The sequence below is a fragment of the Mytilus edulis genome, chromosome 3 (genome assembly GCF_963676685.1).
Source record: "Mytilus edulis chromosome 3, xbMytEdul2.2, whole genome shotgun sequence".
Lineage (NCBI taxonomy): Eukaryota > Metazoa > Mollusca > Bivalvia > Mytilida > Mytilidae > Mytilus > Mytilus edulis.
In genome coordinates, this window is record NC_092346.1 from 44,198,766 (window position 1) to 44,224,542 (window position 25,777).

Here is a 25,777-nt window from a genome sequence, read left to right on the forward strand (position 1 = left end):
AAGATGAGAGGATAACTTGATTAAACTCTCAAGCTGTTTTAAAACTACTGCTTATACAAAATACTATAATATTACAAAATGATTTATAAAAGAGCCACTCTTAAAAGAGTTATGAGAGACTTTACCGATCCATAATACAATCTATATTTATACAAATGCACTTATGCACTTAGAATAGAACATTATTAGCATTGTTTTAAATGAATTAATGGTTGTTGTCATAATTAGAAATATTAAGTATTCTACAAATATAGAACATCTTTTCTAAAATGGTATTTTTAATTTGGTACGGTATATAATTTTTTTTTTTTAGGAAAATATGTTTTTGTCAAAATTAAAAAAACAATCCTTAATACTATAGAGTAACATTACAACTTCTTTCTATTTCATAAGGTTTTATATTGATTTGAGTCTTAAAGTAATATATTTGTACAAAAAACTTTAGGTTCAAAAACCGTTCAATATAAGATATACTTGTATTGTGATTTCTGTAAGATTAAAAAGAAGAAATTTAATTAAATTCTTGATTTATTTTTTTAATAGACTCTGGATTTTTTTAAGGGTACTTCTTGTTGTTCATTGTTAGTAGAGTGTCTAAGATAAGAATCATATTTGTTCATTTGACATTTATTAATGGGAACATATTAAAATTAAATGGCCCTCATCCCCATGGGAATATAAAAGATTTCTTTATTACAAAGACAATGATGAAAAGAATTTTCTTTGGGAAAAAAATAGTTCCTGTTATCAGTAAAATAAATAAAGCTTGACAGATGAAAGATGACCTGAAGCCAACTCTTAAGGTTCTAGCTAAGTTACAATGAGCCCTAATCTATTCAGCCACAATGGTCAGTTCTATAAATCACATTGTTCAGTAGGCTTGAAGATAAAAAAATAATCATTCTTGTGATGTTTATTCTCTTTGATCATGGTCAGCCTCTGACCAGTAATTAATAAGTGACCTCTTTTTATATATTTGTCCAGTCTGTCTGGCACCCTGACCATGGCTGCATCAAGTATCTGGCTGTCATATTGTTTCTAAAGATGGCATTCTGTAATGATTTATAGATGATTGTTCCACCTCCAGGGTGACTGCTTTTATTAGTTTTTGTCTTGAGTTCTATGTCCACATTTTAATTGAGATATCCTGCAGTTATTGTGGAGTTGGAGACTGTAGTTTTATTTTTATGGCTATCAAAGCTCCCTTCTTTTGTGATTTATTGCTTTGGTAAAGTACAGTTGTTTTTCATTGCTTCTTATTCTAGGATTTTTGTTCTATTTTAAGCTTTTATTTAATAAAAGTTGTCTCTAGTAATTGATTGATTGTTTTTCTGTAATTAATAATATTTATCAATATATAATAGCCAATATTACAGAAATACTTTTAAGTATGAGAATAAAGTAAAAGGATGACGGTATGTTGCGCTGTGCTCAAGTTTTGTCTCAAACAAGATATACTGTGAATTCCGTTATTTTCGTGGGTACCTATTATCGTGGAATTAGGACAACTAATGAATCCACTGTAGTTGAAATTATTGAGTTTGATTTTTAATTAGGCAATCAATCAATCCATATTTTTTTGGGGGCCCATTAAACTTTATGGCTTAAGTCCATTACATTTTAAGACTATCCTTTAAGTTTGTTTTTTGTGGACCTTTAATAAATTTTAAGTAAAGTTAGCTAAAGAAAATGCCAATTGAAGAAGAATTGAAAAAGACTTGTAAAATTGTTCAATTGTTTATGGCATGGAAGTACAGTTTTGACGAAAGGTAACACATTTTGTTTTCAACATGACAAATGAAGTCCCCTGTGAGATATGCCACACACACAGGTTCTCAAATAGTATGTGCTTAAGTTATACAATAAATATTGTGCTTTGCTATTCCTTCCTGGGTATATCTTGAACTTGACCTCATCTATCAGTTAATATTCAAATTATGTGTATTCAATTGTTCTACTTTCTTTAAAATAACATTTCAATGTTTTCTTAGGGTTGTTTTAAGATGAAATATTGATATATGTTATAGATAAAATATTGACAATTTGGTTGTTGAAAGGTATAGACATTGAAAGATGGGTTGTTCAAATAGCCATAGGATCCAGGATAAGAACTAGATTGGACTATTTCTTAGAGTATGGAATTTAAATTTGATATAATTGATAACAATACATTCAGTTTCAATCAAAACTAGTACATTTGAATAGTACTTCACTTATTTTATATCTTATGATGTTCGACCTGAGTCATATCCTTATCTACTTAATCATACAATGGATATTCCTGTGAATTCCTTTGTTCAGTGAGACAAAAACATTTGATGTTTATCTTCATTGACCATGGGTCAATTAAAAGTCCAATACATCAATGACCACAACAGAGTGTCCAGTCTGTCAGTCTCTGTTTTATTGATCGTTTGGCACCAACACATTGTCATATTTCTCTAATTGCTGCATTCTTCTGTGATTTATAGCAGATTGGTGTACCTCCAAGCTATTAGAAATTTATTTGTTTTGTTCTTGTCCTCCCACCCAGCTGTGTTTGATTGTCCAAGAATTCTTGAGACAGAAAACACTTCCACTGTGATTGTAATTATTTTCTTTTAGTCATTCTAGCTTCTGAATTACTTCCAGAAATACTATGATAGTATGGACTGTTCTCACAGGATCATATTGGAAAAACATTAAAATTGAAACATTGATTGATTGATTGATTATGTTTTGATGAATGTCCAGTGTCAAATATTTCATGCATATTCATTCAGGATAATAGCAATGATGATATATTTCAAAAATTAAAAAAAAGTGAAATTTTGAGATTTTTTCCTAGAGAACAATGCTCTTCAACTTCGTACTTTATTGGCCTTTTTAACTTTTTTGGATTCGAGCGTCACTGATGAGTCTTTTGTAGACAAAACGCGTGTCTGGCGTATATACAAAATTTAGTCCCGGTATCTATGATGAGATATTTTATACTGTTTGAATATGAAAAAGAATTAATTGCTTGTTAAAAATGAAAAAAAAGTTTTTATCGGTAGGGACAACAACATATTTTTTGTTTTCAACTTGATAAATTTGGCATTAGAGATGCATCTTTTTCAAACAAACACCAGCATGTTTATTTAATACTAGATACCAATATAATCCAGTAACAGGTTTCATTTACTAGTATATATGTTATCTGCATCGGAACAGATAATTATCAAGATTAAGTATTGTTATTTTTATTATAAAATATGTTATAAATTCAAAAATAGAATTTAATGTTTTGTAATTGCCAAAAACATTTGACTGAATGCTCACAACAATAGCTAAAACTCACATTATGAATTGTATAGGTAAAACTATACTTAAGTAAGTAGAGAAATCAAATTAAATGGTATTGTTGTTTGCACAATTTTCATAAGTATGGCAAAATTTGTTTAACATTTCAGGGATTCCATTAAAAAAAATTAAGCCATAATTATTTTGAAAATAAACCACTGATTTGATGGTACAAAGACGTACATATAGCTTTCTATATCATCTCACTTCTAAAAGATGACATATATTTTAAGATAGTCTTTAAAGTTTGATAAGAAAAATATCTAATTTGTTCCAAACTATAACTTTGCATTGATGTTAAGAGGAAAGTAGATTGAATCGAGATTGACGGAACATTACAATATATTTAGCGGCATATTAAATGTTTGAAGCAAGACGTTTTTTCAGTATGACAAGGCAGGGTTTCTGTCTATTTGTGTTTGATGTTCAGAATATTAGCCTAAGTGAACCCTGTAATGATTGCTGAAGAAAATTGACAACATTTACATCTCTAATCAAATCTAATCAATAGACTTTGCTGATGACTGAATCCAATTTGATTGCATTTGATGTACTGTAAAATCTGTTTGATATCCAAATGTTCTGTATGCCCTTCGCCCACAAAATGATACCCGTTACATTCAAAAGTCTTTGTTTTTTTCAAGTTTTGTAAAATTTTCTAATTTTATATATATGAAGAAAATCTTTGTATTTTTCTTAAATTGAAATTTACTGGATAAGTTGAGCTATTATGATTTACACTACCATGTTGTTGAGTGTATTTCCTTCATTAAAGCTTCTATGTTTGGTGGCAGAACACTGAAACAAATCATCGACTATGTGGACATGCATTCCCATTAAAAGCCTAAAATTGGCATAAAAAACATTCAAGAAAATCTTGACCTGTTGATTCCTATCTAACCTGGAAAAAACATGATTGAACTCACATCGGAGATAAAGTTTTTTAAAAATAAGCATGAAAGGGTTGTAGCTAAACAACATACTCCTCCTATCTTACAATGTAAAAGCATTTTTTCTTCAAAATTTTTATACAAAGTTTTAATTTAATTCCATATGAATAAATTGAGATATGGATTGAATGTCAATCAGACAGACTTTAACTGATCAGCACAATGTGGTTTTTAACAATGCATGAAATGTCTATAGAAACTGGCAAATAAGCATAGAAAAAGTTGTGGTTGCTCTCATAGTTTGCCATCTCGTCAAATTTCCCAAATGACCTCACACAAAAAACTAAAATTGCTAATAATTATTTTGATTAAAAAAAATTAAAAGAGATGGCTACCAGTCAAGTGTAGCAACAGATGACACTTTAAAAAGACGTGACATTAAATCGTTAAATGGTTATCATTTTAATTAAGACTCCCGTAGTATTACTCATACTTGGCGCTGCTGACCTAAAACAGTTAAAATGGTGACAAAAACAGATTTAAGAACCAAGAAATTCAATATTTGTCCCATCAATAAAATTGTTTCCCATTTGTTGATTATTCATCCTCTGCTTTGGTAATCAAAATATTTGAAGACGAATTTGTAAAGGAATTTTAAAAGAATTTAAAGTAAATCAAATATTACAGTTTTCGAGGATAAAAGACAACTTTACAGTTGACAAGGAAACACTATTTGATTTCAAAGAATATAAAAGTTTCTATTGAAGAAATCATCTTATCTGAATACTTCTGTTGATGTAATTTCAATATGCGGCATGTTTCTCTGTCAATCTGTTTGAAGGAACTACAACAGGACAGTCAAATCAATAAGATAGTTCTATAAAAGTGTTTCATTAGATTTTATTCTTGCAGAATTCTGTCATAAATAAAAGCAGTAAAAATACATGCACTAAAATCTATTTACAGTTGATTCATTAGTTTTTGTTAGAATATATTTCCTGAGATTTATAGATTTTGTGGTTTTTGACAAATTTTGATAAAATGAATTTAGGAAATTTAAATTTTATTGAACACTTATTATAAAATGTGGTTTACTAAGACTAAGTCCATGAAATTCCCCTCTTTGACTCTGAAGATTAAAGTGAAGGTCGGAAAAAATAAAAGGGAAGTAAGTCCTACACTGGAGGAATTGATCTCTAAGTTATAAGAAAGGGGAAAATAAGGTGGATATTCAACGACTATGTTGCCCTAGATGTATTTTCTTTATTAATAATAAACTATGTTTAATCTTGTCTCATTTGTATGTATCCAATATCTCTTGATCTGATCTATAATTCAAATTTGATCAAAGATTATAGTATGCAAAATTTCCTGATGAAGACATCAGATGAAGCTTGTTAAACTCCTGACATTTCTTATAAATAACTTGGAAAGACTAACATAAACAAGCTTTGGTCAGAAGAAACATTGACCAGTCTGGTAGATATTAAATGTTTGTCATGATAGATTAGATTTACTGGTCTAGTGGAAGAAAGTTGATGAAGTTTCCACTAGAAAGTTCTTGGTAAGGTTATGTAAACAATCAAGTCTATGCCCAGGAAAGACTGGCTATTTTATCTCCTTCATTGGCTAATTTTATTGCCATTTATATTCATTGTTTTAGGTAGTGGGAGTATTCATTGGCTAATTTTATTGCCATTTATATTCATTGTTTTAGGTAGTGGGAGCATTCATTGGCTAATTTTATTACCATTTATATTCATTGTTTTAGTTACGTGGGAGCATTTGTACTTGGATAGTACTCTATATTTGCTTTAATTTGTAAGGTATACCAATCTCATGAAATTTGATGTTTTAATTACAACAATGAATTTTGATAAAATACCAAACTTGAGAATACAGGGATTAAACATTTTTGTGATTTGTAGGAATTTTATTTGTCCCTGGTCTTTAATTCTGACTTTATAATTCAGTGTTCTCCCCAGGACTTTAAAGGACCGCGGGCCCGCGATGTATAATTTTCTACCGTGGTGGTATCGTTCTTGCCGCGATGTATATTTTTTCACCGTGGTGCTAAAATTTTCGGTAAAAGAAATCATAAATCGGTAAACCTTTCCGTGGGGTATTTTAAAAATTTCAGATGAAAATTGACCAGTTCAAACCGGTTCAATCCAGTTCTGACAACAAAGATTGTTTACACCACGTGATCGATTTACCTTTTGAGGTTAACCTTGATGATTGGATTTAATCCATGTACCTAATTCTTGTGTTTTAATTGATTAAGAGATCATAACTTAATGATCAAAGACTTTTGAGGGACAAGCAGACATTTGTTAATTAACTCTATTACTTCTGCCTTTGGTCATAAATTATTTGCGTATTTTTAAATTTTAAACTTGACTTACTTCCCCTGATTTAGCTTATTACAAAAATGTGCTCCTAAAATATTATCCATCATTTTAATATGGAAATAAAGTACAAATTGAATGCAAAATTATATAAGGATGTTACCTAAAGGATAAAAACTTTCTTTGAACATACCAACAAAAATATATTGCAAATTATGTTTGACAATCATACTTTAATTAAAGCACAGACATATTGTATTAAATAGGTAGCATATCAATCTAAGTCTGCTTCAATCCATTGGACAGTCACGTCTCAGTCATTACAGCTGAACGGACGTGCTGGGCCAGCTCTCCTTTACCCGCTATCTTCGATGAGGGTTTACAGTTAGATATCAACGACTTACTACTTAAGATGACAGAAACCGATCCATGCCGTACAGATAGACGTAGCGGTTGGCGTACCCGCGTTAACATGCACTCCAAAACCATTGTATTATGGGGAGTGTTATGCCGATTAACGTCCGAGGGCTGTATCCTAGGCTGTTGGGTGATACGACCTTCATTTCACTGCCTCACGGCTTTGGTCCTGATAATGCTTCCTGTCATCTTTCGAACTACGTCCGAGATCATCTACCAGTACTCCATCATCGAGGCTAGCGGGCTGCCAAGCTGACCAAACTGGCCCTGAAAGCAGCCGTTAGTGAAGAATAAACAACAAAATAGTCAAAAACCAAAAACAACTCACCAAAACCAAGATGGCGGCCTCCATATTGCGACCTCCACTACTTGTTCCTGACCCATGGCTCCAGAATATTTAAAGCTCACCAAACGCCTTCGGGCACGAGCCGACCGTGCGAGGGCTGAAAGGCCAGTCAAGGTCGTTAAACACCACCACATATATAAGTCTGCTTACTGAGCTAGGGCTGTATATTTAAACAAACATGTTTAGTACTTCCATTGGTTCAACAGCTCAATAGTATCAAAAAGTTCAATTTTAAAAGAAAAAAAAATAATTTTAAGTGATTGCAACTCAGCCAGACATGATTACTTTTCATGAGTGTTCACATTGATAATATAAGTATACTTTTCATGTCTATCATGAAATAACACAATAATGATTCTAATAATAATTTTATTGATGTCTAAAAGAATCATGTCTAAAGCTATGGAAAATAGTATTTAATTTATTTTAAGGTTCTGCATTAAAATTTAATCTTGTTTAAAAGTTAATTGTTATGGTGTAATCTAACAAAAGTGGGGAATGTGCAGTGTAACTACATGTACAAGTATCAGGACAAAATTGGCTTGATCAAAGTATAAAAAGTGACTAGTTTAAAGACTAAAAGTGCTTTCTGTTATTTATTCTTAAAAGATATTAAAGTATACTAACTGTTTGATTTACTTTTTTTACCAGTATTTTTTTACCCAAAGTCTACATAACACAGTAAACAAAACAAAAGACAAAAAGGTAATGGCACAAAAACTAACAAGAAGAAAAAATAAGCGATGCAACGCGACACAACATATTGTACAAATCATTTCGACACGCGTTACCCTGGTGCTATCCAAAAATCCTGGGGAGAACACTGTAATATATGTCAATGAAAGATTTACATTTCGAAACCAATTATATTGAAATTTCAGTAACCACATTCCCCTTTATTCTTACTTCAAATCCTATATCAGTTATCATTGAATAAAAAAGAAATGTCTTGATATTAAAGCCTAAAAATTATTTCAACTATATGTCACATAACATTAAGGGAGTTCGCTTCTCAGTTTAAAATTAATGAACTTTTAAAAACACTAGTTTATATTGATAGAGGATTAATAAAGGAATCCAAAGAGCAAAACTTATATATAGGTCACCGTGCTTGTTTTCGAGGTATTAGCCATTGAAATGTTGGCGGGAAATTATTCTCTCTTGACTTTTCATAGCTTTATCATTGACAAGTTTAGTTCTCAAAAACTATTTAAAAAGTAATTTAAAATTTATAAGACTTTTAAAGATGGCTTATCATTATACATGTAAAAGATTAGCAAAAAAAAAAATGGGGGTCACTGGGCAAATTTTTTCAAGGCATTCAAATGGATGAAACCAGAGGATATCGAAAATCTGTCAAAAAATCCAAAACATGACAAGCCAGCTTCCTTAAACAAGAGATGACTTGTTTAGTTAGTTGAAAATTTATTCTGGCAGAAAGATAGCATTATATGTGTTGATGTTGACGGCCATCAATCAATGGAATAAATCAATTACAATGTATTATGAAATATACAGTTGGAAGATGAAGAACAGAAATAAAACTGATGTACTTTGATAAATGTATCTTCATTACTTGCTTTTACCACTTGTTTAATGACACTTCACACCCTGTAACAGTTCTTTCTGATTTGCTTGTAATATTTGTTACTGCATATAATACACCTAATTATGCTTTATCGTCATCTTCATCCTTCATGAGTTCTTCAATTTAAAAATTGAAGGAAATCTAACATTGGTTTCTTTTTTTACAGGTAATGACCTCATATATGGATATTTCATTAAATAATCTTTGCACTGTTGGAACTTTGAAAATAATAAATTAAATTATTAAACCATATGGACTGTATATTTTGATAGATTTTTATATCATTGATGATAGTTGATTTTTGACATTGATTAATGTGTATAGATAAGTAGAAACATATTAATTTGTCATACAAATATATAGTACCAATAAAATACAAATAAATTTTATATCTTTTTCTCATAGTTTTACACTATTCATCATGGTGGGCTTTCAAATCAAACATTTTGACAGCATCTTTTGAAATGAGTTATTTTTATCCATACAAAATGGAGTATTCTGATCTTTTACATGCTTTAGATTAAATATTTGATCAATGAGCTAATTGCAGTGGATTTTATAGGTTGATAATAAGGCAGATCTCCCTGAGAGTGTCATCTTATTGTGAAGAATGACTTTTCCTGTCAAAGAAAATGGCCAGTAATTTGTCTCAAACTGACCACTGTTATCAAAGTGTGAGAGAGGCCAGATGGCTGAATATGTCTTATTTATTGACTACTTCAGACATTTAGAGAGAGTGCTTATCAACAGATAATTGTTTTATTATAATTTAATGTTTATTATTTATAGTACTGTATATAAATTATAAGAAGATTATTATATATAAAATACTTGGTTAAAGATGAAATAGTGATTTTAAAAGATCACAATTTTCTCCTCTTTGCTCCCTTTTTCAAATTAGCCTTTTCAGTGAGTGATCTTTATATTACCTCGTCAAAATTATAAAAGGTAGAATATTAACTAAATGAAACCATAAAAAGCGAGATTTTTGAGAGATGACAAACATGAAATCTTAGATATCCTTGAAATGGTTTGAATTTCAAATAATCAGCTGCCACTTTCATCTCTTAACTTTTTCCTGTTTATAGCTTTGTTATGTTTAGTTCACCACTGTTTATACTCACAATTCACTATCCATCTAAACACTGTCACTTCAAGCTATGTTCTTTTCTTTACTTCTTCCGGCTTTTGACCTGTCAGCTTTTTCAATAGCTATTGTTTTCCTCCAATCTTCATACTCTTCCTTTAAGCTTCCTTTCTTGACACTTTAACTGTATCTTTGAAGTTCTGCTTTTGAACAATTCTTTTCAAGTCTTTCATTTGTCTTCCATTTGAAATATTATTAATTAAAAAAATAGTCATCAAAGAAATGTTAAGAAAATTTGTATAATATATTGAGTTCTTCATCTTGAAGATTGGAAGAAAAAAACCTGTTAAAAGAGGATTGATCTAAGATATTGTGACTATCCTAGCAACAAAACCAATAATATTTTTTGTAAAATACTTCGTATATTTACATATTAGTAGTTTTCATTCAAAAGATTTATTGAAATAATAAATTTTATTTGTAATGAAAACAAATCTTGCCAAGCTTAAGATTTAATGGATTGTGCCAGTGATTTGTTGCTATTAAGTTTACATGGACCATCTGTCAGAGCTAGTCCTGGCACCTCTGAGTCTGTCTTATCTAATCGATACTATAGATTTTAATGGTTTGAACTTTATCATTAAAACTGATGTTTGTTGAAAAATAAGCTGTGTTTGATCTCTGTGTTTCCTAAGCAAACAGCTTCAGGTACTCTGCTCCAGGTTTGAATTACATGAAACAGTGAAGCATGTTTAATCACTGGTTGCTGTCTGTCATATTTGCTTTTCATTACTGTTTTATCATAAATTAGGCGATGGATATTCCTCATTTGAATTATTCCACATTTTGTCATCTCAAGGCCTTGTATAGCTGATTTGTTTATTACAGATTTACTCATTGTTGAAGGCCTTATGGTGACATATAGTTGCTTGCATTCATGTCTTTGACTGTGCTGAATAGATGTCTCAACATCTTAAAAAAAGGAAAGAAATAGAAAAGCTATAATCTATTGTGGAACACACTGTCAGAGAAATATGAAATTTTGAAACACAAATTGATTAATTATGAACTTATTTATTCCAAGATTAATTGAGAATTAGAGTCAATTTGTATTTTTTTCTCCATCATGCATTTCCCAAAATAGAGACTAGTTAAAGGTTTCTGGTTATATAAAGTACCATTTGATGAACTGTTTTGTCCACTCCCATATACACATAGGACTTTGAAGCCGCACACAAAAACAAAATTAATTTAGTCATAGAGATGAAAGAAGGTTATATCATACCCCATTTAGTGCAATAATGCACATAATCATAAAGTGTAAAGAGAAAAGTTTCTTTTCTGTAGAGTGCACTTGCCTTATGATCTTATTATTAGACATTGGCCAGATGCACTATTACTCCCAGGACAGTTTTTTGCAGGGAAGTAAGGAGCAAGCTGGTATTAAATTGTCCAATCAAAAGTTAAATGAATCCCCTTAAAGAGCCATTGGATATTATTGAATATTTACTTAATGACCCACAGCAGACATTAAACAATGGATGAAGGTTAAAGGTTAACTTGTTAAAGAGATAATGGGTGATTAGTATTCTGTCCCTGATCTCAGCATGATTCACACAGCTTTATACAGCAGGTGGTTGTCTGCTTAAGTTTTAAAAAGAAAAGAAACAAGCTCTTGCAAGAATCATTAAAAAAACACAGACATTAAAAAAGAAAAAAAAATAGCATCAAGAAAAAAATAATATAGCCATTAATTTACACTAAAACTTGGCTATTATGTTCAACTTTGAAAGTTTAATTGGTTTATTGTGTGCCTTGAGTCTGCCTTTGCCTTTAATGAGGCAAAAACTTAGGCACAGTGAATTTTAAAATTGTATACAAGGTATCTTACTAAAGGTTATGACCTCATACAGATAAACAACAAAATTGTGGCATTGAGATACATGTAGTAATGCCTCTTTGTATCAGTCTATCCATCCCTAGCATTCTCTCTTAAAGGCACCATTGAGATATACAGTGTCTTTTCCAAACTTTGTCAAACAATGTTAAATATTTTTTCACAGTGAGAGCTTGTATCACTCTGAACTTCATGGTCAGAGGTCAAAGATCAAGGTCAAAGTCACAACTTGGTTCAGGATATTAAGATTTGTGTTCACCATAATCCAGTCCTCATCAAAAACAATATGGGGCATACTAAGAGCTTGCATTTGATTAAGTTTCAATTTCATAGGTCAAAGGTCAAGGTTACCTGATAGCATTACATTTCAACAGCCATTATGTGAGATTGTGAGGGATGGCTTGCCTCCCATTATCCATGTTTTCTGTTTGAAAGCAATTGCATATGATTATAAGTCTTGAAATAAGAAAACGAAACACATGGTTGGACGTTGAAATATATTTTGTCTTATGCATATATCTATAACCTTTTTTTTCTAAATTTTATGACTTTTTAATTTCAGGTTTCTAATGGATTGCTTAGCAGAGTTAATATGGCTAACCAGAACTTCAACAAGGATATAGAGCTGGTACCTAGAGTTTCTCCAGAGTTTGAGCTAACCTTAGATTCAACACCTGTACAACATTCAATACAAACCATGAACTTCTTCCAAATGAAAGGTAAGCTAGGGTTGCACCCTTATAATGATGCTATTCAAAATGTCTGTGGCAAACTCACTATAACCTTCAATATAAGCTTTTCAATTTCTGCATATACATGTATATATTTTTATGATATAAAGAACTACAAATTCTTTGTTTGAAAAGGGAAGTTATGGGCACTTATTAAGTTAAACAGTTTTAGAATGATAAAACCATACAAATATTTTTCTGTTTTCCATTCTCTGTAGATAAATTTCAGTTGACTAATATTTGACTCTAATGTGATCAAAATTCAAGTTCAATATTAAATAAATCATTTTACAACAGCAAGCAAATCAGTTTCTTTTCTGGTTAGATAATCACAAAAAAATATTTATCCTTGACATTAAATCAGCAATTGTCAAAGGCGCTATCAGAATGTGTTAATAAAAACTTCCTTTTTACTTGTGATTAGATACAGCTATGTTTATTTTCATCTATCAAGATAAAAAATATGTTCAGTATTGATGTACTTTCATGTCCTGAATTCATCTCAGCAGCAAAATCTTCTTCATTCCTATTACTGCTTATAGATAGAAGACAGACAGCTTTTAGCTAATATCATCATGGGATAAAAAATAACCTTGATATATAATGAATAGTTAAGAACTTATCCAATATTTTAAGAATAGAATGACCACTGTGTATAATTTTTATCTGTCAAATGATACTGATTTGAATTGGTTTTACTAACTCTATAGAAAACTTAAAAAGAAAAACATCTTTTGTAATAACTCACAAAAAAGTATCTTATTGGCTCACAAAAAAATATCTTAAAACCTTACAAAAAATATTTTTAGTAGCTCACAAAAAAAATATCTTACTGTGGCTTGATTATAAATGTTTCTCTCGAACAATTACAACTATTTCAAACTGAAACACCAATTCCAAATCAAACTTTCAACTGGTCAGAAATTTTAACCAACTGCAAAGTCAAAATGTTACTGGATCAGAATTATGAAAAACTGCAATAGGCAGAGAGAAACACCTACAATCTAACCACTATAATACCTCACAAAAAATATCTCAATAGCTCACTAAAAATATATGTTATTAGCTGACTGTAAAATGTTTTATAATTTGAATCTATCAGATGGGACAACAAGTAAGTAATGCCTGCATGGAGTACCACTTTATGTTACATATTTGTCTGTGAATGATGTTGTATTTTGAACACAATTAGTTGTGTATTGTTATCATGAACTGTTGGTTATTTCCAATCAGTATTGCCAATGCAATGCATGAATTCCTGTATTCCATTTTCCAATTTTAGCTGTTACTCCACTTATTTTATCATTTTTTATTATCTTTTATAAGGGAGGGATGAGTCCAGATAAAGACAGTATGAGCAAACTCTAGTTAATAGAAAATGATTCTTCTAGATAATTATTTAATAAGTTTCCATTATCTTTGTATGGTAAATTAGCCTTGGTGTATAGAATTTCAAAAAAAATAAATCTATACAAGACAAAAAGATAGATGAAGAGACATATGAATTCATTTGGTCTGAAATAGTATGTCACTAGTAAATGCAATCCCTTCTAAGAAAATTACAAACTGTCAGCTTTATAATAGACATTTTTAATTGAAGAAAAAATGTTTCTAGACACATTATGGATAAAGATATACAATGCCTTAGTTTTGCTCTACAAATACATATCTCTCATACTTTTTTTTCTAAATTATTCAATGACTTTTTTTTATCAAATTATGAAATATCTGAACATATAGATATACTTTCTATGATGATGCATTCATGTTTTATATTATTTGTGATTGGGTATTATTTTAAATCTCATTTAGAAAGTTTCAAAATTCAAAAGATAATATAGAGCTGGTATGAAGTCAGGATAATGAATGTGCTTTAAAAATCTGGCAATAGTGACTTATGATTGTGATTTAAGTGTAAATTTCATCATAAAAAAGGTCATTTTCAAATGAAGGAAAAAAATGCCAGTAAACTTTTTGTTCTTATTTACAAACTGCATAACCCATATCATATCTAAATGTGAATGACCACTTTCATTTGCATTATTATGTATCCAATATCATTGTAATTTGCATCTAATAAGGGTATTGCTCAATCTTAATGTAAAAGCATGGTTTGGTTACCTGTATGGCATACCACTGCTTGACTGCTGGTCTAGTCAGGGAAATAGTTGGAATTTTAGTCATTCCTCATTAACACCTCAAGGTCTTTTGAATCAACATAATATTTGTTATGAAGTACCTTTATTGAACCATTCAAATATCTTTGATGTAAGCGTGGATTGTTACCTTTGTTTAACCTGCATGACATACCAGTGCTTGCCTCAGTCAGAAGATAGTAAAAATTCCCAATGATTTTGTACATTCCTTGATAACAGCTCAATCTATTCCTTTCTTTCAATATTAAATTTTATAAAAGTACATATACTTAAAAAATCTCGAGTTCAAGCATGGTCTGTTACCTTTGTTTTACTTGCATGGCGCAATTTTTTGTTGTTTCAGTCAGATAATTGTTGGAATTCAAAATTATTATATGGATTCTTTATACACAGCTCAGTGAGGTATAAGTGGTCAAATGGTCTAAGTAGTTATACTACTGTATGACTAGCCTGTCAACACTGAGGTAGAGGTCAGAATCCTACAAGTGGTAGGTTTCCTCGCCTCCAATCTTTCTTGGCTAGGATTGTCAGTTTTTCTGTCAAAGGTCCTTGGTTCTCTTCAGGTGCTCCAGCTTTCTCCATCAGTAAAAACTTACTACCAAGAAATATCAGAAAAGTGTTAAAGTGGAGTTAAACACCAAATAATCAATCCATTGCTTGTGTATAAGAATTAAAATTTGAGATGAAGTACATGTACTCTTAAATCTGAATTCTGAGTTTTCCCTGCATGGCATTGCTTCTCTCAGCCAGAAAATAGTCAGAATTCCAAATAAAATTATGCATTCCTTCTTCACAGCTCAATCTCTTGTGTATCAATATGAAATCTATTTTGAAGTACAAGTACTCGATAGCTTCTCTGATATCTTTAAATATCAGATCAATAGTGCACTTGTGTTGCTTGAAGATGATGATTTCAATTAAAATGCAATTATAACTCCTGAGAGATTTTGTGCTATTTTTTTTGTTGTTACTGGATCTGTAAAAGAAAAAAACTGAAAAACTAAGATAGTTCTTTCAAGCACCTCTTTACAATTTTACTATCAATTTTTATTCATTTGCAGTATTGTAAGATGACTAGTCGATCAAAGATTATCATTTAGAAAAATATATTTTAGTGTGACTGGAACTCATAAATGCAATATAAAAACCAAAAAAAGTAACAAAGTGCTTTCAAGCACCTCTATTTGCTATCAGATTTTTGTATACTAACAGTAATGAAGGATTCATCAAAAATAATTAGCTGTATATTTTTAGCGACTGGATCTCATAAATGCCAAATTAAAAGAAAAACAAAAAAAACTAAGAAATTATTTCAAGCACCTCTTAGTTTTTATCTGTCGGCTTTATTTATAAAATCAGTTTTGTACTTTGAATAGTCAAAACAATCATTAGTTAATTAACAATTTTGGCCATTTTAATTAATGTTATGATGAAAGTATGATGAGTTGTTTTGGAATCAGTAATGCACATAAATATGTTTTGTCTATTTAACAGCTCCAGGAAAGCCAACAATATTACCTGAGGAATGTAGTGCTGAGAACAATAGTGTAACAATAGTCTGGCAGCCACATTCAGAAAGTATTGTTGACAACTATTACTTAGAGATTGATGATGGAAATGGCGGAGATTTTAGAGTAAGTTGATTTTAGAAATGAGTTCTTCCATGATCCTATAACGAAGGCTCATGTGGTGAGTGTGTAGAAGTCAGCCATTCTTATTCATATTTCACCTTTAGGTCTCAAGTAATGAATTAGCAGTAAAGACCAAATGTTTTTTTGAAGGCTATTTTATCTTCAGATTTTTCACTCATTCTCCGATTTGAGCTTTTTAGTACAAAAGATTGAATTGTTTTGGCATTCTATGGCATACGTTGAAATTAACCAATTTTGGACCAATTTTTCCTTAGGCTGTCTAAAATAGAAAAAAATACTATTTATGGGAGATAAAAGTGCATGATCTACCATAATAACTTTGATATTGGTATTTCTTATCAATGGAAAAAAGTTAAATAAGGAAGTTGAGACAAAAAATAGCTTTGAAATGGCTTCCTTTATATATTGACTAAATTCCTTCGAAGACAGAAGCCACATACCAGGAGTGTCGTGTCCTCAGATTAAATTCATTCAACAATGGATGTGCCATTTGCATGATTGAAAGTTTTAACATGATAACTTGGAATTACAGATCACATTGGTAATATGATCAGAGTTTCTTCAAGTATTCCTTTAATTTGATTTCCCATGAATCCTTTGTACATGCCAAAAGTTTTTGAATTAGTAAATCTATTTATCTCTGTCAGTTATAATTTTTAAAATTTAAAATTTGAAGCTTTTGAAAAAATTGTTCATCTTTAAAACTCTTGAATTATGTAATATTCTCTTTTTCTGATGCATTCATCATTATTTAATTATTATCAAATCGAGCTGAGTAAATTGAATTCATTTTTTGTGGTATGAATTCAAATACCAAGACAAATTGCTACAGAATGGAATAGAATATTTTTAGAAAAACTATAGAGACCTTGCCATATCCAAATACACATAAAATTAAAATAAGGATGCAATGAGGCATAGATAGATATGCAACAGCAAACCAACAACTAAAATCAGCAAAATAAACTATTTAGACTATGTTTATAGCTTCTTTTATACTGAGTATTTTGTAGCTTTCTAAATTTTAAGGCTATTTCTAGTTAAATTTTAAAAGTTTGTTGTGTATTGGGGGAAAAAATGCTGCCAACACACCCATAAACCAAACACACAGGGTATGATAGTGTGTGACACTCTTGCAAAATAATTCCAATTCCATTCAAATGGCCAATGTTTTCTAAATGAATAAAATATTTGAAAGCATATGTTATGAAAATATGTAATTTTATTAATTTATTGTTGTGTGCTCATATGAAGGGGCAACTATACACCTTATCGCTATTTGTCCGCCATTACTGAAAATCACGCAGGTTCCCGTAAAATTTTGACGTCATAAAACAAAATATCTGACGCCACAATTGAAAAGTGATTGTTGTATGCGTCAAAAGTTCAAGCGGCCAGGTCAGCCGGGATTAGGGATAAGGTGTATTTCATGACATATAGATATGACTTGTGGATTTTAATGCTGCTGACAAACATTACAAGAAAAATAAAGTGATTAAATAGACTATTATTGTTAATTTGCTAATTTTTTACTATGATTTGTTAGATATTTTATTATAAAAATTCCAATTAAAATATTTTCTTACAGAAAAGCATTTTCTGACTAGTCCACTGTGAGATTTTAATTGATTTCACCTTTGTGCGCTTTTCTTATATATTTGCATATATATTCATATATACTCTCATTAATATGACTTTCTCACAATTATCAAAGTCTTAATTAGTCTATACTATACAAGGTTTCTAAAATATTTCACAATCAATTTTTGTTTTTGTTTAGCCTTCGACTGAAATGAAGAAAGAATAAACATCTATTAATGTAAATTCCATCAGATATCAGTCAATTCCTAGATTCTTTTCATTGATTAAATTTTTTTTATAAAAGAATCTTTATGAATGTATGAAAAATCCTACATTTCTCCACATCAGAGTCAATATTGCTGAGTAGGCAAAAATATCATTGTGAAAACAAGCAAATGAAAATATACCACAGTTTTCGACATCAGGGTCAATATTGCTGAGTAGGCAAAAATATCATTGTGAAAAAAGCAAATGTAAATATCCCACTTTTTTCGACATCAGAGTCAATATTGCTGAGAAAGTAAAAATATCATTGTGAAAAAAGCAAATGAAAATATCCCATATGTTTTACATCAGGGTCAACATGGTCAATATTGCTGAGTAAGCAAAAATATCATTGTGAAAAAAAGCAAATTAAGCTGTATCAACACTGGCACCATTAAGCACTTGAGGCAGAATAGTATAGAATGGTTTCAGATAAACATGTTTTTATTGTCGATGTCTCGTAGAGAAGAACAATTGTCACCAATCTAAACATTCTCTATTTACACTAATTAACAAAGGGCAATGGAAACGTTTGGTTAATCAAAACAGTTTACTAATGTCTTTAAAGAACAATCGTTACCTGATTTATCGCTGAAGAATATACTAATTGACAAAGAGTTACTGAAGGTTTGGATAATAAAATGTTTTAATGGTGTCTATGTGTAAAGAACAATTGTCACCATATTATTTAACTTACATGCAGTAAATATAATAATTGTAAAAGCATTAACGAAGAGCGAGCAATTGCAAGGGATTGGGAAATAACAACATGCAATTACTGGTGTCTAGGAATTAAAGACAATTGTCGCTGTAATAATCTTAAACGCATTATAACAATAAACATAAGTGTCCCAAAAAATTATTGTGGCTGTACTAATCTTAAAAGCATTTTAACAATAATAAACATAAGTGTCCCAAAAAACAATTGTTGTGGCTGTACTAATCTTAAAAGCATTTTTACAATAATAAAAGTAAGTGTCCAAAAAAACTATTTTTTGTTGTAATACTAATCTTAAAAGCATTTAAACAGTTACCATAAGTGTCTTAAAAGGAGAACAGTGTCACTGTAAAATTAGATATTATGTTTTCAAAACATTTTACTGCTGATACAGTGTAAAGCAATCACAGATCAATCAATCAAAGCATTTTACTTTCTAACAGATATTTTAGAAGATGATAAACATCCTATTGATATTTTATTTTGTGCAAAACGAAATGTTGTCCCAAGCAAGGAAACCATATCCTGGTAACTACGGATTCATTAATGTTCATGGGAACCATTTTTGTGGATTAATAAAAACATACATGTTGTTAGATATTTTATTTCATGTTTTTGTCAAAGTTTGCATAAATGCCTATATAAATTTTGTCATTTGATCATGAACATTTATTTTGTGGGTCACCTGTACCAACAAAATCCAGGAAATTGGTACTAACAAACAATAATGAATGATCAGTATATTGTTTACTTCAGTTAGTCTGTTCAGATTTCAACTTCCTCTTCTTTTTTAGGCTTTTGACGCATATTGTATGATTGGGGAAATTGTTAATTATTCAAGGCCATATAGTTTAGTTCCTTTTCATGGCCAGTAGTCTGTATAAATGAATAGAAGTCCTGTTAAGTCATTCATTTTTGTATCTGAAGGACAATAACAAGTAAATTCCCATTACTTATTCTTTCCTTATGTTTTGAAAGAACAATTAGGAAAACAATACTTATCGGGTAAGGGCTAGACTGCAGTATTTGTGTCTTTATCATAATAAGATATCCATTGTCAGTGGTTGTTACTTCTAGAAAGTCTATAACAGTTCATGGTCAGACACCAGACACAACAGGAAATGTAATTTATGTTGACATCACTTTATATAAGGCAAACATATGTGAAACAAAAAACAAAATTGATTATTAGGCCTTAATGCTTTTTGAAAATCTTATTATTTTATCCAATTATTTTGTTGGGTTAGATAAATCTTTCTTGTGTTTAGACTTCAAAGATTTATAATTATCAGTGTGGAATACTATTTCAATTTTAATTCACAACTAATGAAATCTTTGGACTAGACAGGTATTCTTAGAAGCAAATGTCTTTACTGAAAAAAAGATGCCGAACCATGATACAAATTGAGTTAATTAAAAAAACCACACAAGTTGCAAAAAATGCAATCAGTGTTTGTGTAAATCACAATATACTGAAGTCAAAAATTGAAGGTTTTTAAAATAAATTCTTCACAGATAATTGATGTCTTCTGATATGCAGCAGTGGTAGATGATATACTATCAAATCTTAAGAAATATATAAAAGTCAGTCATAATTACTTATTAAACGTTCTTTTTATCCTTGTTTATCTAGTAAGTAATCAACATGTTACATCATTGATTTGGTTTAACGATCGGAGGTGTAAAAGATTGTCATAAAAACAGTTTAACTTGTCTTTGATGATTATGATACTTATCATGGCATGACATTAATTATTGCTCAGCTGCCGTGAATTTTTTTTCACATATCTTTTAAAATTTCATTGTTGAATTTATTAGTGTCTGGGTTATGCAGTTACATAGTTTTACAAAGTTTTACAGTTTACTACGGAAACAGGTACATTTTGTACAATCAAGATAAAAGGTACAAAAATGTGGCATGTTAGAATAGTGTGGAACAAGATTTATATTTGTCAACACTTTACCAAACTTTTTTCTGCATATTTCTGGAAATCTTGTTTTCTTTTCTTAACTTTAATAATTTTACATACTTAAAACTGAAGCAACAAATATTGATTAAAAATGAATATAGAGTTCATATGATAAAGATCAGTCAAGTGTGAGCTCTGTTACACTGTTTAATTCCTTGGTATTTGTTTGTTTGGTGGAAGTTCTGGTATTATGTGGAATAATGGTTTGTTGGTGATATTTGCTACTAGTATTTATTACATTTAGGTTTTTGGGTGGTTTTTTTTTTGGTGAGACCATGTGTTTTGTATTTAAAATTTATGTTTTTTACAGTGTAGCAATTATTATTTTATAGGTTGTATATGTTGGACGTGAGACCATGTGCACTGTAGATGGACTCCATTTCAACAGTTTATACTATGCAAGAGTAAAAGCAGGAAACTATTGTGGTGAAAGTAACTACAGTGACCCAATTAGCCTCCAGACAGCTGAATGTAAGATAATAGGTTAACACACAAAGATTGAAATTTGCCCACAACTTTATTTTCTAGGGAATTTTGATATTTAGAGTTCTTATTCTTATTCTTACAATTCACTGGATTTATTTAGAAAGTTTAAGGGTTTTTAACTTATAACTGCTAGTCTTGAGGATGCCTGCTAATCAATTGAATTTTAGCAAGGTAAATTGTGTTAATACAATGTATACAGACTTCAACATATGATTATTTAGACATAGTCATAAGGGCTATATGTGTCCACTGTGTAAACAAAAATCTGCAAGAATATATTTGATTCCAAAGAAAATTCTCAGTTGTTTGTTCTTTTTAATTGGTTAAAACATCAAATGAAACAAATTGTTATACTTGTCTCAATAGATATGGAAAGTTTTGGTAAACCTTTGAAGCTCTATTCAAAACATGAACGAACCGTGACTGCTAATCATAGACGTGTTTTAACAAAGGGTTCTATAATGCTATATTTCCCTGAGGGTTTTGCACAAAGGTTCTTTATAATGTTTTAGTTCCCAGAAACCCTATTTTACAAACTGTCTGATGATTCACAGGTTCCCCAGAGTCCAATTGTATTTAGGCTTTGATGATGCAATCGTTCCCTTGTGACATGTTGCATGAAGTTTCTGAGTTCCCAGAAAAGAATATATTAGAATATAGAGACATGGTGTGATTGTCAAGAAACAATCAAGTTTTTTTAGTAAGGAAATATTGTCAGATTTTAGCAAACCATATGCCAATTCTAAGAACATTTTGTCAACTTAGATCATACCTGTCAGCAGGAAGAAATATCTTCATACTTTGATACATTATTAGCCAACCAGTTATTATGATTCTTCCTAAATGCTACCTGCAAGGCAAGAAAAAGCCCAAAAAACATTTAAGGATTGATTTCAAGACCTCCAACACTTGGGCTGAGAATACTATTATGTGACAACCAAGACTCCTATCTTGGAAAGAATAGTCCATCCACATATGTAATCATATAATGGTACATATTCATTATCATTGACTATTTTCTTTGCATCAGTTAGGTATATTTTGGTTTCAATTGGTATTGATAGCCATTGAAATTGCAAAAGAAAGTCAATTATATTTATGTATAAGTACAGAATTTATCATAAATTTCAGGTTTTATGTGTTTAATTCTCACTTCTATGAAAACTTTTTTTCAATACAATGGCAAAGTAGCTTTTATTGACATTATTATGCATCTGATCAAGTGCACATCAATGCATGCAAGTGTGAATTGCCACTATCCCCGGTGTGTTTTCCAGGGATTTCCTTTTATCAGGTCACATCATGCATAGCTCATTACACAGCCTTATTGTAGTGAATCAGACATGCTCACAGACTTACAGACAAACATCATGATAACAACAGAGAGAGAGAAAAAACAACTTTTCATTCTTTGATCATTAAATAGTAATCAGAACTAGGAGAGCATTAGATTAGATTTTGACAGTTTGTCAGATTCCGTACCTATAGCCCCTGGGGGAACTTCACTATCTGTTTAAATTAAACTGCAGGGAAATTAACTTGTGGTAATAACAGTTAACCATTTCATTAACATTGGAAGATGTTTTAACTGGAGGCAGCCTTTGAATCTTTATGATGAAAAAGTTGAGTCATAAAGCCCATTACATTTTCGTTTTCATAACATTACCTAATAAATTGTTGATGGAATTCTGATTTTTATAGGATATGGTTTAGGCTTCAAATTAATTCGATAAAACAAATATTTTGTCTGCCGTTTTAATAAGATTCGTGATTTTTTATGTTTCTTGGCAGTATTTTACTAACACCCATTGATCATAACAGCCTTATGACAAGAAGTAATTAGTTCTTTTATACTTTTGAATTTTTTAGCTAAGATTTAATGGCTTGACCTTGTTTACCTTGAAGACCACCTGAAACTAAAAATGAATGCATTCTTTCTTTTCCTTATCTACTTTCATAGGGATATCTCAACATGCACATTGATATCGAACAGTATTTTCATATGAGTATATACTTTCACATTGATATCAACTTTCCCATTGTATTCTACTTTCACATTGTTTTCTACTTTCACATTAATACCTACTTTCACATTGATTTTTATATCACATTGATACCTACTTTCACATTGATATTTATATCACATTGATACCTACTTTCACATTGATATTTATATCACATTGATACCTACTTTCACATTGATATTTATATCACATTGATACCTACTTTCACATTGATATTTATATCACATTGACACCTACTTTCACATTGATATTTATATCACATTGATACCTACTTTCACATTGATATTTTTATCACATTGACACCTACTTTCACATTGATATTTATATCACATTGATACCTACTTTCACATTGATATTTATATCACATTGATACCTACTTTCACATTGATATTTATATCACATTGATACCTACTTTCACATTGATATTTATATCACATTGATACCTACTTTCACATTGATATTTATATCACATTGATATTTATATCACATTGATATTTATATCACATTGATATTTATATCACATTGATACCTACTTTCACATTGATATCTACATGTTATCTTCATTGATATCTACATTGATACCTACTTTCACATTGATATTTATATCACATTGATATTTATATCACATTGATACCTACTTTCACATTGATATCTACATGTTCATTGCTATCTATTTTCAGTGGCCTGGTTTCACTTTGATCCAGTCTCAGCACATCCAGATATATTATTTTCTAATGACAATCAGACAGTTACATGTAATAGTTATGACCACCGAGTTGTACTTGGAAGTGTAGGATTTTCTAAAGGTGTACATTACTGGGAGATAGTTGTTGACAGATATGACTGTCAGACAGACCCAGCTATTGGTATAGCAAGATTTGATGTGGGAAAGTGCTTTATGTTAGGTAAGTGGCTAAAATGGTATTAAGAGCTTACTTCAAACAACAAGAATGCGAAAAAATGCTTTCTGTCCTGAGACATGATGAGGTTTGAGTTCAAACCCTATTTTGGCAAGGTGCATTCTACTTTGATCTTGATGGACTTGGAAGCTAGTTTTCCTGCAGAAGGGCTCTTGGATTACTCCAGCTTCCTACACAAATAAAAACTGCCACAGTACATGTATAGCCAAATGTGCTCAAAGTAGCATAAAAAAACCAAAATAAATCAACTAATCCTTGGACAAGATTTTAAATTCCAACTTGGTATGTTCCTATTTTACTCATTAATTCCCATAAGAATGTTGGGTTCCATCCTTATCTAATTATCTAAGTGAGATAAGAATGAAAGATGCAAAGTTCCCAAAGATCTATTTGAAAATATTTATAAAGCTTTGACTTTTTCTCATTTTCTTGTAAGTTTGTTGTTCAAAAAGTAACTCTTTACTAATGAGAAAGATGTATATTGGCCATTACCTTTAAGTTATGGCTAGATCATGCCATACCTCTAAATACCAGACACTAATTACTACTTAAAAGTCTCATCTTGTAGGAAATTACTGGCCTTAATGTAATTACATCTAGCAAGCTAATGAAAATCGAGTTTCTGTGTCTTGCTGATTGAGCGATGATTAATTCTTTATTGAAGAACGATACCTAAGTCTGATCAATTCCTATTGCATAGGGTTGACTTCCTAAAGAAGTATGTAGATATATTACAGGGATAGTCCTATATCTACTGATTAATATTTTCAATGGTAATTCAAAAAAAGCAGTGGCAATTTCATGGGGATGGGGTGTAGAAACTGTAGATGGTGTTCACTACTTATTATTTATTACATGAGGTACTGAAATGTCAGAAAAAAAAATTAGCTTGGCAGTTTTCCTCCAGTTTTATGGAATTATGCCCACCTTTCAAAAATCCTGGATCCCCACCCCTGGAAAAGGTCATTTCTTTTTATTGACATGCTAAGCAGACAACAAATAGTTTATTTGAACAATGACCTTCGCCTTATTATTTTAATGATGTAAGAGAATTATAAGACTTAAAAATTTCTATAAATTTAAACCTAATTTGTCAAAATAGAGATTCACATGGAATTTCTAATCCTCAAATAGCTTTCTATTTAGGTGAAAATGAAGTTTACTTTTGATAACATAGACATTTTATGGTACTTGTTATGTTTCGAATCAAGTCAATTTTAATCTTGTATAATGAAACTTTTTAAACAGAAGTCTATCCTTTTTCTTATCCAAAAGCACGTTTAAATTAAGAAAGTTCATGCATGCCATTGGTACTTTTATTTGGAAAAAAATGGTAATTTAAACAATACATAAAGTTCACTCCGTAAATCATTAATAATTC

The 25,777-nt window shown here is 30.4% G+C and overlaps 1 protein-coding gene across 2 annotated transcripts in view; it reads left to right on the plus strand.

Moving 5' to 3' along the window:
* LOC139516595 (E3 ubiquitin-protein ligase TRIM9-like) overlaps window positions 1-25,777 on the plus strand; it is a 64,031-nt gene that overhangs the window by 30,908 nt on the left and 7,346 nt on the right. For both annotated transcript variants that reach the window (XM_071306787.1, XM_071306788.1), the window contains exons 4-7: window positions 12,457-12,613; window positions 16,276-16,415; window positions 21,299-21,437; window positions 24,157-24,381. In XM_071306787.1, the coding sequence (XP_071162888.1) occupies window positions 12,457-12,613; window positions 16,276-16,415; window positions 21,299-21,437; window positions 24,157-24,381 (661 nt within the window). The remainder of the gene's footprint in view (window positions 1-12,456; window positions 12,614-16,275; window positions 16,416-21,298; window positions 21,438-24,156; window positions 24,382-25,777) is intronic.